Source organism: Anas acuta, chromosome 2, assembly GCF_963932015.1.
Source record: "Anas acuta chromosome 2, bAnaAcu1.1, whole genome shotgun sequence".
Lineage (NCBI taxonomy): Eukaryota > Metazoa > Chordata > Aves > Anseriformes > Anatidae > Anas > Anas acuta.
The window spans coordinates 137861330-137875195 of NC_088980.1; the positions used below are offsets into that span (position 1 = coordinate 137861330).

At 35.5% G+C, this 13866-nt stretch overlaps 1 protein-coding gene across 50 annotated transcripts in view; it reads left to right on the forward strand.

The window, feature by feature from the left end:
* RIMS2 (regulating synaptic membrane exocytosis 2) overlaps nt 1-13866 on the forward strand; it is a 447566-nt gene that overhangs the window by 287703 nt on the left and 145997 nt on the right. For 42 of the 50 annotated variants that reach the window (XM_068672461.1, XM_068672466.1, XM_068672422.1 and 39 more), the window contains 4 exons: nt 1405-1561; nt 6412-6528; nt 13112-13177; nt 13631-13738. In XM_068672461.1, the coding sequence (XP_068528562.1) occupies nt 1405-1561; nt 6412-6528; nt 13112-13177; nt 13631-13738 (448 nt within the window). The remainder of the gene's footprint in view (nt 1-1404; nt 1562-6411; nt 6529-13111; nt 13178-13630; nt 13739-13866) is intronic. The other 8 variants (XM_068672444.1, XM_068672452.1, XM_068672455.1 and 5 more) reach the window with 2 other exon arrangements.

A 13866-nucleotide genomic window follows, 5' to 3' on the forward strand; every position in this document is an offset into this window, starting at 1 on the left:
TCACAAGCAAATATCTGTTCATTTACATCATTTTCTTAAAGTGATTGTAATGATGGTATGATATTTTTCCCTTTTAATGTACACACGTGTGTGCTTACACATACCCCAGCTCACAGCTGCATGTACGAAGAAGTTAATTGATTCATGTATATCCTTGGTCCTAAGGTCATACAATGAATAGGAGTAGTAATACTTAGTTGGAAGTATTGAACATTCTTGGAACCACGAAATGGAATGAATTAATGAGGTTTTGCTCAGCTGCTTGCTAAAGGTTTTCCAGGAATAAAACTATGAATAATATGATAGAAGACCAAATACTCGTGGAATATGAGAAGCTTTTCATAGGGAAAGAATTGCAGCTTTATGAACCAGAATTTTCTAGTGTCAGGGAGATCTCTCTAACCAATTTTTTACTTGGTTACTGTCTTCTACTGTCACTTGTCATAGCTGTCAGGAGCTTTTTGACAATCTATTTCTGCAAAACGTTATCATCAGGTTAAGATTTACAATTCTTCCATTTGTTATCATCATACATTGATTTGATCCTCACAATATTTGTGGAAACTTTCATGAAACTATTACATACTTGGTATCATTTTTTCAGTGAGTGGTGAAAAACCACCGGACCGGTGAATTCAAGTTGTGTGATAAGGTGCAGAGAGCTACTTTAATACATATTTTAAAAAAATATTTTTCTTAAAAACCTATGTAAAATGGCCTTTTAAACTATTAAAATTGGGAAGGCTTTTGCTTAGAACAATTTGTGTCTCTTATTGTCCTAAGTCAAGATTAGCTCCAGGATGTAAGTGTGTGTCTGTGTAACCTTAGCTACACGAGAATCACGTTATCATAGAAGGTTGCTTAGGTTCACACCCAGGAGTAAAATCCCATGTCACTGACTCATTTTTACTTTAATTCTCTGAAACAGAAATCTTTCTTGAACTCAAACTCTATATCTCTCTAGTAGTTTACTATTCCAACCTTTAAAACTGAACTTTGGATTCGTTTTGAATTGTGGACATTTCTGTGTGACGTATCATAATATCATACATTTACAAAACTATTACGATATAATTTTGTATGTTATTTTAAGGAAAAGTCTGTTTACCTAGTTTTTCTATTAACGCATCATACTGACCACAAATTACCATAAATGGGCAGATTGGTGCATGGCAATTTATTTCTATACTTTTAAACTGTAATTGTAGGAATGATGGCTGTATTTAAACCAAGCATAAAATCATGAATCTTTGCAAAAACATTTTTATTACAGAAGCTGAGAAAAATAAGCGACAACATTCTTGATCAAAGGCCGTCATTTATCATGATTATGACTGCTATATATGTGGTAGGAAAATAAAAAGTGCAATTTCAGATTTATTGAATATTTGCATTTCTTTTTAGATTATCGACATAATGGGAGAGATCTTCAGAGTTCAACGCTATCAGTGCCAGAACAAGTTATGTCATCTAATCATTGCTCTCGATCAGGGTCCCCTCACCGTGGAGATAGTATAGGACGGACTAGATCGTGGTCTCCTAGTGTCCCTCCCCCACAAAGGTAAATTGCAGTTTGAACATTCAGTGTACAAATTTACGTGCTGTTGATCCTGTGAAAATCCTGTGAAAATACTGGAAAGAATCTCCTGACCTTCAAAATGGGATTAAATTAAATAGATTTTATTAAATTATGTAAAGCCAATGTTTTTCTTACATTGTATTGATGTCTAGAAATTCATCTGATTTTGTATTGAAGGAAAGAAAAATTCTTCTCTAGATTTCTATTTTCAAGAGCTATTTAGAAGGTGCTTTATAGCATGTGATGGTTTGACATTTTCTCAGTGTTTGTCAGTGGCTTTTTTCAATTGTTTTCTCTGTGCAGAATTAAGACCCTGGGAGTGCCATACTTCTTGCCCATAGTAGCTTTCTTTCTACATTTTTTTATCAAACTTTTAAAGTATCAATAGTAAATTGACACACATACAATTTTATACTGAAAAATGTCAGCTCTTGATCTTGAGAAGCTTCTGATAGCTTTTTATCTTGTACAACAAAAGATCAGGACATTTCTTCCAAAAGCTGATGAATCTGGTTAATTACTACTATTTCCTTAAATATATTGTTTAAGTAGGAAGTAAAGATTTTCCTGCAAGGATAAGTTTTCTTAAGAGGAAGCAGAAATATAGATGTAAAGGGGAGTGAAGCCCATGTTCCAGTATTTTTTTTTACTATGTATGGGTAGGTTTTCAATTACTCTAATGCAGCTGGAATAAAAGGAATAAGGTAATGTTCACAACTGTCATTTAATACTGAAGATTTGGCATCCAATATTCCCAATAAGGTACGTGTATGTATTCCTTTCTTCTACAGCCATTCTGATTCTTGTGTTCTGCTTTCTTTTCTGTTCTTTCTGTTCTTTCTGTTAGCTTAAAATTCTCTTAACTTCATATTTTCTTACTTATGTGTTTACTTACCATTTCCCCTAACAGATACAGACTAAATGATATCATTTTCCATTAGTGAAGTATTAGGATTCCAAATTATCCCATATCATCACAGACAGCTAACAGGCAGAAACTGTAAGTTTCTACTTGAAATCTAAAAGCCTACATAAATACAGCCTTGCTTTAAATGAGACATGCTGGTAATCAGATAAATAGTAGACACAGTGGGGTCTATTTTGATTTCAACTATACTAATTTCGGACTAAGTAATTGCCTGTGCTAACTCTCCTGGAGTTACTTTTATGAGATACAGACATAAATGTGAGCAAAATCTCTCTTTTTTTCCTCTCTCTTTTCTCTGTTTCTCTTTGTGTGTGTGGAGGGGTGTGGGTGCTGTGTGTATTTTGGGCAGAATTTCTACGCAAGCTAGTAATTACTACTTGTCTTGCACCATTGAAAGGCCTTTTAATTTTCTTGTTATTTTGTGTTCCTTACGTGTATGAGATGTTTCTTGCTTCCTGATTTTCTTAAAGCTAATACTTTAAATATAATTTTGAACTTACAGAGTAAACCACTTCAGCTGTTTCCTACAACGTCACAGTCAAATGCGTTATTTATCTAATATTTCCCTGCCTACACCCCAAATAATTTCTTTGAGGATTTGTAGAGCCTAGAGAATTGGGTTGCTTGAACTTGAGACTTTGTAGAAAAGAAGAAGCACAGTCTTTGAATTACAGAAATGCTGCTTTTAACTTTAATGAAAATCTAGCTGTATCTGGCAAAGCTGTAAGCATTGTTAATCACATTTCCACCATGCTTAGCTGGGTTTGTTATGTATGTGCTGCTACAGGTATGTTCTAACTGCAGTGAGCATGTTGCACATGCAGAGATTTCAGTTACTGATTGATGCCTCTGCAGACAAGATCTTTTGGGTCACAGAAGCTCAAGGTGCTGTTACGCCATATAAGTTATTTTGCAGTTCTCAGTCCTTCTACTGGATCTTGTTACTAAATGTGTATAGGTTGAAGCCCTTAAAGTTCACCAATGCAGAGGTGAGAACAGGTTAAAAAGTCTTAAATAGAACAGTAGAGGACTCCTGTAATGTTTTCAGCTAATGCATGTAACGGACTGTGTGATTCTGACTAGATCAGGATGGAGTTTAGACAGGCACTGAACAACATCATGTTTAGCTTTTTCTAAAAGGGCCCTTCTTTACAAGAAGGATATTGAGTTGCTCAAGCATGTGCAGAGAAGAGCAGTGAAGCTGGTGAAGGAACCAGCAAGCAAGACTTACGTGGAGTGACTGAGGGAACTGGGGTTGTTCAGTCTGGAGAACATGAGGCTGAGAGGAGATGCCATTGCTCTCTACAACTACCTAAAAGGAGGTTGCAGTGAGGAGGGTGTTGGCCTTTTTACTCAGGTGGCAAGTGATAGGATGCAAGGAAACAGTCTTAAGTTGTGCCAGGGGAGGTTTATTTTGGATATTAGGAAGAAATTCCTCACCGAGAGGGTGGTCAAGCATTGGAACAAGCAGCCCTGCGAAGTGGTGGAGCCACTATCCCTGGAGGTATTTAAGAGACCTATGGACATGACACTAGGAGACGCGGGTTAGTGACGGGACTCAGTAGGTTAGGGTAATAGTTGGATTTGCTGATCCTGAAGGTATTTTCCAACCTACATGACTCTGTGAGCCCACAGAAAGTGACTAGGCCGAAATGGTGTGGTAAATCTAGTAGGATGCTCAATATTCTCCTCCATCACCAGCTGCAATTATACCTTTTCATCTGCTTGTGTGTTACTTGGTTGCTTCACTCCATGCACGTTCTGTCAATTGCAAGAAGGAGTTTCAAAGGAATGGATAAATAAAGTGTGAAAGCAACTTTTCTTATATAACAAGTTCCATTGGAGAAAGCATGTAATTTCCTGGTAAATATTAAATCTGGCAAACAAAGGCATCCATAGCAGAGTGAGAGAGAACTGATACAGTTTAACACTTTGTTTGAAGAACAATAAATATAGTTGTGTAGGAAGTTAAAAAGCAGCATGAAGTCAGAATCTGATATAGCAAAGAAATCTAAAGAAGAAATTATTTATTTGGAGCAGTAAGCCTAGAGCACAATCTTAATGAAAGCTGTTTAAGCAGACAGGATGGTACTGGGATTTCAGGACTAAGGCTAATAGTTTGGGCAGGAGTTCTGATTGTGTGGGCAGAGAACAAATATCAGATCTTTGGGAATTTTTGCAAATAAATGACAACTTGATAAAACTTTAATATTTCAGTCAAAAAAAAGGGCTGAATAGAATAAAATAACACTATAGTCAGAAAAATATATGTTTTTTGTTTGTTTGTTTGTTTTTTGAAACCTGAATAAAAAGAGGGACTGTGGATGAGAATTGATTGTTGGTGGAAAAGGTAGAAAAGTCAACAGAGAACAACAGAGTACCACTCAGCATCCATTTTAAAGTAAAAATATGCATGAAATAATCGACCTGTGTGGTAAAGGTATTTTGGTATACATCATTTTGGTATAAATGAGGTGGTTAAAACATGTACAGAGAAAGAGTTATGTGCCAGACAGTTACAAAGTGGAAGGTGGAAGAATTGTACCTATTTTTGATATAGAAAATAAAATATTTAGTAGTTGAAGTCAACTTCATATTTGGCTTCATGAGACCCAAAGTGAAGAAATCACAGAATGGTTGGATGGGACCTCTGGTGGCCATCTGGTCTGACCCCCTGCCCAAGGAGGGCCATCTAGAGCACGTTGCCCTGCACAGTGTCCAATTAATTTATTAAAAGTGGAGTAGAGCTAACAGCAAAAGCAAATAGTGCAATGTCTTTATATAGCACTTCTGTGCAAAAATAATTAACAGAATAGCCTGTGGTGAAGGATACATGTGGAGGATGACACTTTCCAGGGACTCGCAAATGACAGAAGGTAAGGATGATAGGTACCAAAAAGACAGACAAAGAGACAAAGAAGAACACAGAAACTGGAATAAAAGAGAAATGAGGCCCACATTAGGGAAGACTGCAGGTGAGAATGGGAAACAGAATTTCTTGACCTAAAATGTGAATTTACAAGGAGGGAAGCACACGTACCCTGTTATTCAGATCCAAACAGATCAATCATGATTTAGCTATCCAATAACTGTCACATATAACTGTTGCCTTCCTGTCTTGCCATTCTTGTAAATTTGTTTTACAAAGCCGAAAAGTGAATTTAGTGTGATTCAGTCAGTATTGATGGCTAAACTCAGTAAAGCAATCTATAGGCAAGGCTTTGGTCTCACACAGAATAAAACCAAACAGATGATTGATGCTCTTGAACCAAGTCTGCGCTAAGTGTGCCACTTACAGTTGCTATTGGAAATTTAAAAAGTTTAATTAACAATTCTGTCTTTCTCAGATTCTATAATAATGAGAGTACAGAACAAGCTTTCCACTCAAAAAAATAAAAAGAAAAATCAGCTCTTTTGTTTAGATGACATGTTGTTATCAGGCTGCACTGTACTGTAACAGCCAGCAGTAGTAATTGTGTGTTAATACAGGTTACATGTTTATAGTATTACCAGGCTCAAGAGCTCTTCAAAAATTCTTTACAGTATATGTTTCAGCTGGGAAGGTAATTTTCATTGAATGTACATATTTGGAAAGACTAAGGAATATTTGATTAAAATTTACCATTTTAATAAAATAATTGATACTCTCTCATTTCCAAACCAAACAAATATCAAAGCAAACCAAAAAAACCTCTATCCTTACCATTGGGGTTATCACCTTTGTCTGCAGAAAAAAAAAACAACCTTGAGATTTTAAATTATGTGAGCATGAAAACATACAAAAGACAGGTCAGCAAACCCATCTCATTTCCTTCATGTTTGCTAACAAGTGTCTGTACAAACGAGTAAGGGGATGTGGCCCAGGTGCACCCAGAATTCAGAATCTGCTGTCTTTTATCCCTAGTCGGAATGTGGATCAGGGACCACGAGGGACACGATCTACTCCTGCTCATTACAATACCCTGAACCGAATGGAAAGACACCGTGTAATAGATGACCACTACTCTCCGGACAGAGAGAGGTAAATATCTGACAGGAATTAGAAACAGCTGTAGCCTGCATTCATCAGTGTGCATACTTCAAATCTCTAAAATAGATTACAAAAAAAATCACTTACCTAGTCCTACAGGTGAGCATTTCCTTACTCATTTAAAAATATACAGTGTGCACAAGGCTGACAAAACAGTGAATGCTGTTTACCTTTGCTAAGAGGGAAACTGAAAAATCTGTGACAAATTATGCTATAAAAACAAAATAGCTTAGTTGTTCTATTTTATTAAAATATTTTATGTACTATATTCATAAATTCTCTAAGTACTGAATACCTCAAAAAATTAACAATGGACTTGGTCATTTTTGCTGCTGAATAAAGAGACATAAAGATAATTTGAGCTCAGTAATAATATAATACTCCTATTGTATACAGTCCAATTAAAAGACATAACAAAAGTATATTCTAGGACTGTGTTTGTCTTTTCTAAATTTCATGAGACATTTGATGATAAAATTAGCTATTATAGCAGTATGTAGTGGAATGAAATTGGGGTCTTTGTGTTTAGAGGCACATGACTAATGTTTTGCCTAATTGAACTACCTAAACAATGAACAAAACTGTAGCAACCTGTATGAATTTTAATGATATAAAGCAGAATTGCAAGCTCTAGTTTGCTATTATAGTTAATTTTGCTGGATTAATTGTGGTAGTGCCTTTGTGCAGTTACAAAAATATTTCTAAGATCTTTTCCACCTCATTGTCTTCAGGTCAGGAAATCACAAGTATGACATAGTTGAACCTCCTTTTTTTCATTAAAATATTTGACATTTCTGTTTATGCTGCAGAAAAATGCTATAAAAGCATTGGCTGATAAGACTAGCTGATTTTTATACAGATGGAAATGACTTAAGGATTTTAAGCTGTTTCCTTAGAATAAAATTAATAATAATAATAATAATAATAAATAAAAAAATAAACAGAATGCTCTTGGGATAATACTAAATTGATAGCAAGACCAGTCTTCCTTGACAGGGTCTAAACTTATCCTTAGAGACTGTGCATGCCTCATGGAATGTTTTTGGGTTTGTTCACTGTGTGAGTTTGCTTGCTGCCTCCCACATATATGCATAGCTGTGATAAGTGGTCTGAAATACAGCATTGCAGTTTTTCCCCATCATTTAATCAAATATCCCGTAGTGAACTGCCTTGGGTTAAAAAGAAAGCGAATCTAGTTTTTTTCAGAACACGTGAGAAAAATGTCAGAAATTTGTAAATTATGAAAGTATTGAATTTTCACATGACCATTCTTGATGAGTAGACGTTTTCTTGTTAGGTATGTTCTGAAGCTCTGAATGGAGGTATGCCATCTGCATTTTCCAAAACGCAGAAGTTCTTCTGTTCCTTCATGGTTAGTGGTTGGCTAGGCAATTAGGTTGTTGACTAATTATACCTCTGTTGCAACATACAGTCTCTGAAGCATCTTGGACCTAGACAACACTATAATAGAAAAAGACTAGTCCCAGGCATTTATAACATTTTATATTCATTGTTAACTAACAGTGATTTTAGGAGTGGAAAGATTATTAGACTTCAAATTATGTTACTGAATATTTCTCTGATGCCATCTGCATTACATAAGAAAGGACGGTGCATGCACAAGTCCTTGGAATAACACTTCAATAGCATTAACTGTGAAAACTGCTGGAAATGCAAGCAGTTTGAAGTTGAGAAACTGAACTTTTAAACAGGTTTATAAACTTTTTTCTTGTCATCCTTATTTTGTTCCACACCCACCTTTGTGAAAAAAAAAAATCGTACTTTGCTTTCCCACTGCTCTGATGGTTTGCTGTTTCCACGGTCCATTTATACCTTGGAGCTGTTTGCAAAAAAAGGGACTTTGAAAAAGTACCTTCTCGTTGACAGGTTCAGTTGCTAAGTTAAAATATGGCAGCGAATATATGTGTAAGAACCTTTCTTCCTTCCTTTTCTAGGTAATTCAGCATAGAGTTGTCTAACATGTATGGTACTAAGGAGTTAGATGCAACAGAGTATGAGAATGTCTGATGACCTCAAGGCTGATGGCAATGTGCACATTCCCTCAAAACCAACTAGTGAAAAGTTAGAAGTGGAAATCAGATTATTTAAAAAAGCAGAAAGACAGACATTTTTAGTTTAGTTAGAGATGATTTTAATTTCAAGCACCAAGCTTTTAAATATATCAAACTTTGCTGTTGAACCATAAAAAAGTGTAAAGAGTGCTACTAAGAGGGGAGGATAATTGTGTCCTCCTAGGATCTCCCTAGTGTATCACTTAAAAATCGCTATTGAATAATAGATTAGAAAAAATGGATGATCATAAATGGATGAACAATAATAAGTGGATGATAGAATTTTCTTGTGTCAACCAAATTTGATTCATGCAAGCAGTGGAACAGTCTTGTTTTGCATTCAGAATTACTTACAGACTTTGCAATAAGCACAAGACAGTCAGGATGCAAGTGTACTCCAGTCGTTCCATTTCCACAGAAATACTTGGGAATCAACTTCCCAGTCTAATACGGAAGCTGGAATATTAATTAAATGGTGAGAGCTTGTCACAGAGAATGAACATTGAAAGCAATGGCTAACCTTCTAATGCCTCATCTTCACTGTTGAATGAAGTATCCCAAGCAGTAAAGACCAAGTTAAACTCCCCTTGCACAGTAAGAACAGGAGGGAACGCAGCGTGTGGTGCAGTGAGGCACTCTGTGTACATGTGTGTGCTTTCAGTATGCTTCTGAGCCTGGTTTGTTATGTGAAGCCTGTGCCTGGTTACTAAATACTAGAATTAGGCAATCTGAATTACTGACATCTGTTTTGTTACACTCATGGTTTACTGAATTTTATGAAGGTGTAAGGAAATGGACAAATAGGTGAGTGAAACCAGAAAATTTTAAGCCATCACTCTCTGTTCATTGAAAAAAAAAAAAAAAAAAAAGGCATTATAATGCTTGCCTATATCTATGGAACTGTGTTGTTGGAATAGTGGAAATCTGTTTCCACCTGATGTAGGGGAGAGAGAGAAATTGTGTGTGTGTGTTTATGTAACTGGTAGCATTGCAAAAGCTATAGTACTTCCTCATCAGACTAATTTTATTACTTTAATGTAAGTGAAATGTGTTACTGCTGCAGATCGCCCTCTCTGTAGCAAAATATGTAATGTTTCAGAAATTTGTGAGGCTGCAGACTTAAATTTTTATTTTGCCATACGATCGTTTGACATTCTTTTGCCTACTTTTGAGTACTATGATGTAGAAAATAAGGAGTATGTGCTAAAAAGCTGCAAGTCTAAATGGAGGTTGCCAAATAAAAGTATCTTGGAGGTCTTGTTTGTTTTTAAAAATCTGCTGTGTTTAAAACATGGCCATGTCTCTGTGGTCTTCCATGCATTCCTACCTGCATGTGCACCAGATCATGATTTTCATGAACAGCTCAAAAGACATTTTTATTTTGGGTTCAGGTCTGGAACATTTTGGAGTTGTTTTGCACTGAGGCAATGCACAGCTTAATGGGAGCAACCAGTTACATTATGATTTTATGACATAATGACTTACTTACATTATGCTTTTAGGAGTTCTAGACTGGCAGTTAGCCAAATCAAAGTTTTGCATGTCTTAGTTTTCAACAGGGAGAAGTAGGTAAGTCATGGGCATATCTGGTGTTTTGCTGTTAACATACTTATAAAAATCTATAAAATACATTTGAAGCTCAAGACATAAAGTATAATAACAACAAAACAAATAAGAGTATTGACTGGATGCTCAGAAGACAGACAGCATTTAAACCTTTTGCTCTGCATGCTGAAATACATAAACCACAGAACAATCTGCAGCCTCCTAATGTGCATCCTATCGTATTTTGACCTAAATGATGTCAGTCATTCTGTCTTCAACACAGATATGGCATGCACCTTTCCTTTCTTGATTAGCTTGCATAATAAATGGCACAATATTATGGTACATCAATGGAAATCATTTCCAGAGAAGGAGAGAGACATACTTACATGAATAATACATATAATATGATTATTGGAGCTAGAAAAGGTGCATATTATGAAAATGCTACAGACTATTTAGGCTATATATTCTTGATTTATGGTGAATTACTTGATTTATGATGAACTCCAGTAAGCTACTGGAGACACAGTTCTACACATTCATCTACACACTCATGTGTAGAACTAATTTTTCCTCTTAATGAATTCAAACATGGTCTTATTTCATTTTTTTTTGTGTTGCACTTGTAAGAACATATTATAATGCATTCTTATACATTATAAATTAGGTAGCACGTATAACCTGTTCTAAACAATAGGGAAAAGTATAAATAGCTAACAGTGCCAGAGGACCAGGTCGAGTATAAAGTAATGCTTACTTGAAGTCGATGTATGGACAAGCAGAGTTTTGAGTGGTAAGAAAGCATATATCAAACTTGTCAACGTTTATTATATATCAGACAGTATATGTGATTGTAATGGCATATATGTGATTCTAAATGGCAGCTTACTCTGATTGTAAATTCCTGAATTTAAAAAATGGTTGAACACTCACAAGCAAAAGTCTTGGGACTTGATAAGAGCACTAGATCTCTGAGTTTCTACAAGTATTAGGACAAAACTTGATACCAGAGATCAGGCATTTACGATAATTTAGTGGGGATTTGGGAAGTAGTTAGGAGTCAAAACTGAAGCCAAGCATTTACTGCTGGTGTTTCATTCGTATACCAGTAAGTGATGGGAACAGTCTGAGGTTTTCTGTCTTGTGGACAGTAAGTTAAGCTGTGTGCAAATAGCAATTGCCATTAAATTCATATTCTGCAACACCCACCACTTGAAGTCTTAGTTTTGTTTAAAGTTCTTCTTTTTAACAACTATTTGAATATATTGCATTTATTTGATTTTGAAAGACTGTCAGGAAAATTTGTCAACAATTCATTGAGGAGAGAAAAGGGGAAGTGAAAGTAAATTGTTAACATCAAATTGCTACCTACCAGCTGGAAGCACTAAATTACTTATTAACCATAATTTAATATTTGCAATGGTTTTGCAGTCCTATTTCCAGCACTTCATCTAAATCATTTAAGGGCATATTCCTACAGACGTAGTCTGTGAATAACTACAGAGTGGTGAATACAGACTGATATGCAGATGTTTGCCATTGTTGCATATATCATAGCTGCTATAGGGTAGACTCCTACATTTTTATTTGATTGTTCTTCCTGTGGGTGTGCATATGTTCTAAAGGAAATTTTATGAACATGACGGAATTATTTTTTAATGCTTCTTGGCAGCATGATGACTACTGGGCTGTTACGTGTAGGCCAATTTTAGTATTCAGGTCCATGTATTAGTTCAAGGACACTAATACAATTTACAGCCTGCTGTGTAGCTCTGTGATTATTTTCTTAATCATTAGTCCTTCTTAGGGCTTTGCCTTCTAATTTTCAACTAATTGTGTGAAATTGGGCCCCACTGAACGGTGTACAGCTCCTCATTCATGTACCAACCTGTCTGAAAATAAATTATATAACCAGGGACTTAAGTTACACTCTTGACTTAAGTTACACTCTTTTTATAGTGGTGGCTATGTGCTTTTGCATTTGTTTGGGAAGCAGTGAACACAAACATCTCTTATACTACATATAACCATCCTAATATGCTTATAAGGAATATTTACATGTGGCTGATTGATATGTTTTATCTATGTACAAAAGAGACAAAGATAATATGTGTAATATAGCTACCAGTAACAATTTGTCTGATTACTAGAAGATAATTAGCTACAAGCAAATTAAGACATGAGAAGTAAAAGTGTTTTGTACTTCTACTGTGGACTTTTGTTACTAGACATCACTTTAAAATACCTCAACTTCAGAGGACCTGTAGACCAGGGACTCTCTTCTGCATTGTAATAATTCATTGTAAATTGTGAAAAAAAGTATATTTAAAAATATATATTTTCTGTACTTTGTACATATAATTTGTACTAGAAGAGAAGTAATAGTCTATTTTTAATCACTTGAGAATGTTATTTTTAAAAACTTAAGAATTGCTGCTGTAATGTATAATAACGATTTGTTGTTGTTGTTGTTTTAATTTTATTCAAAGTACAAACAAAATGTGAATACCTTGTTTTCATTATTTTGAAATGCATGGATTTCTTTTCTGGTATGTTTTGTTACGTCATATGATGAATATCTCTTCATTAGTTTTTTGAGTAATAATGAGGATTTCATGTAGGTTCATCTTTTATCACAGTAGGATAAATATTAAAGAACACCCTCAGAAACAGTAAAGCTCCAGAGCTGGCTGTGTGGGGGCAGACTGGCAGGTTTCCCAATGGTGTTAGCCTTTCAGACAAAGTAAACCTCTGCCAAACATATTGTTCATACTGAAGTTATCACTGCCTGCAGGCAAGGGAATGGGCAATATGACTTCTGGAGATTGCTTTCAGACACACATGTAGCCCCTGTATTCTCAGATTTTTATGTCTTGTGTTGTGTGAAGTGTATCATTCCTTCTCCATCTTATTGTCTCATATTTGTTTTTTTTTTCTTCCTGCCATCTGCTCAGTCATTATGTTACTTTACCTCGTTACCGGTACACCCAGTCCACAGATCACCATCATAGAGATGCCAGGTATATGTTTTCCTCTGTGTGACTCTGCGTGGATCATGCATGTACTTCTATGTACCTACATGTCCACTTCTGCTTTTCTGAGTGTGTGTGTAGTGGTAGAAAACTTGGAAGTGCTGAGTTAATATCAGCATTAGATTTCCTAACATAGTATGTAGACAATCACTGTGTAATTCTTCATATACTTCCCTTTTTAATTTTTTTTCACTGCCAAAGGACTGCAATTGGTAGTACATGAACATGAGACTATCCTAACATTATTCCAATGTGTTTTAAAAAGTCAGTAAATAAGTCAACAAACTGCTAATTCAAATTAGTTCTGCTAAATTCACCGAAGTTCCAGCTGAGTATTCTTCAAGTATTTCTGTTGCTTAAGTTTCTTGCTTTTCATATTGTTTTGTCCTCATTTCACCTTTGTGTTGCTTTTCATTGTGTTCACCCTTTATGTTTTGGCAGCCAGGATCACACAATGTATCCTCTTTTTTGCGAAGATGCAATCAGATTACTTCGCTCCCGTAAGATGTGCCGTACCTATTCTGAGGGTGCTTACTATGATCTTGAGAGGTATAATTGATGTGGAGCATATTGTTAGTTCTGCCTCTTGCACTTTGACAGTACTGTGTTTGGTTTCCAAACTAAGGATATGATCTATGTTTTAAGTGACAGATACACACAGTGAAGTTGTTTCATGA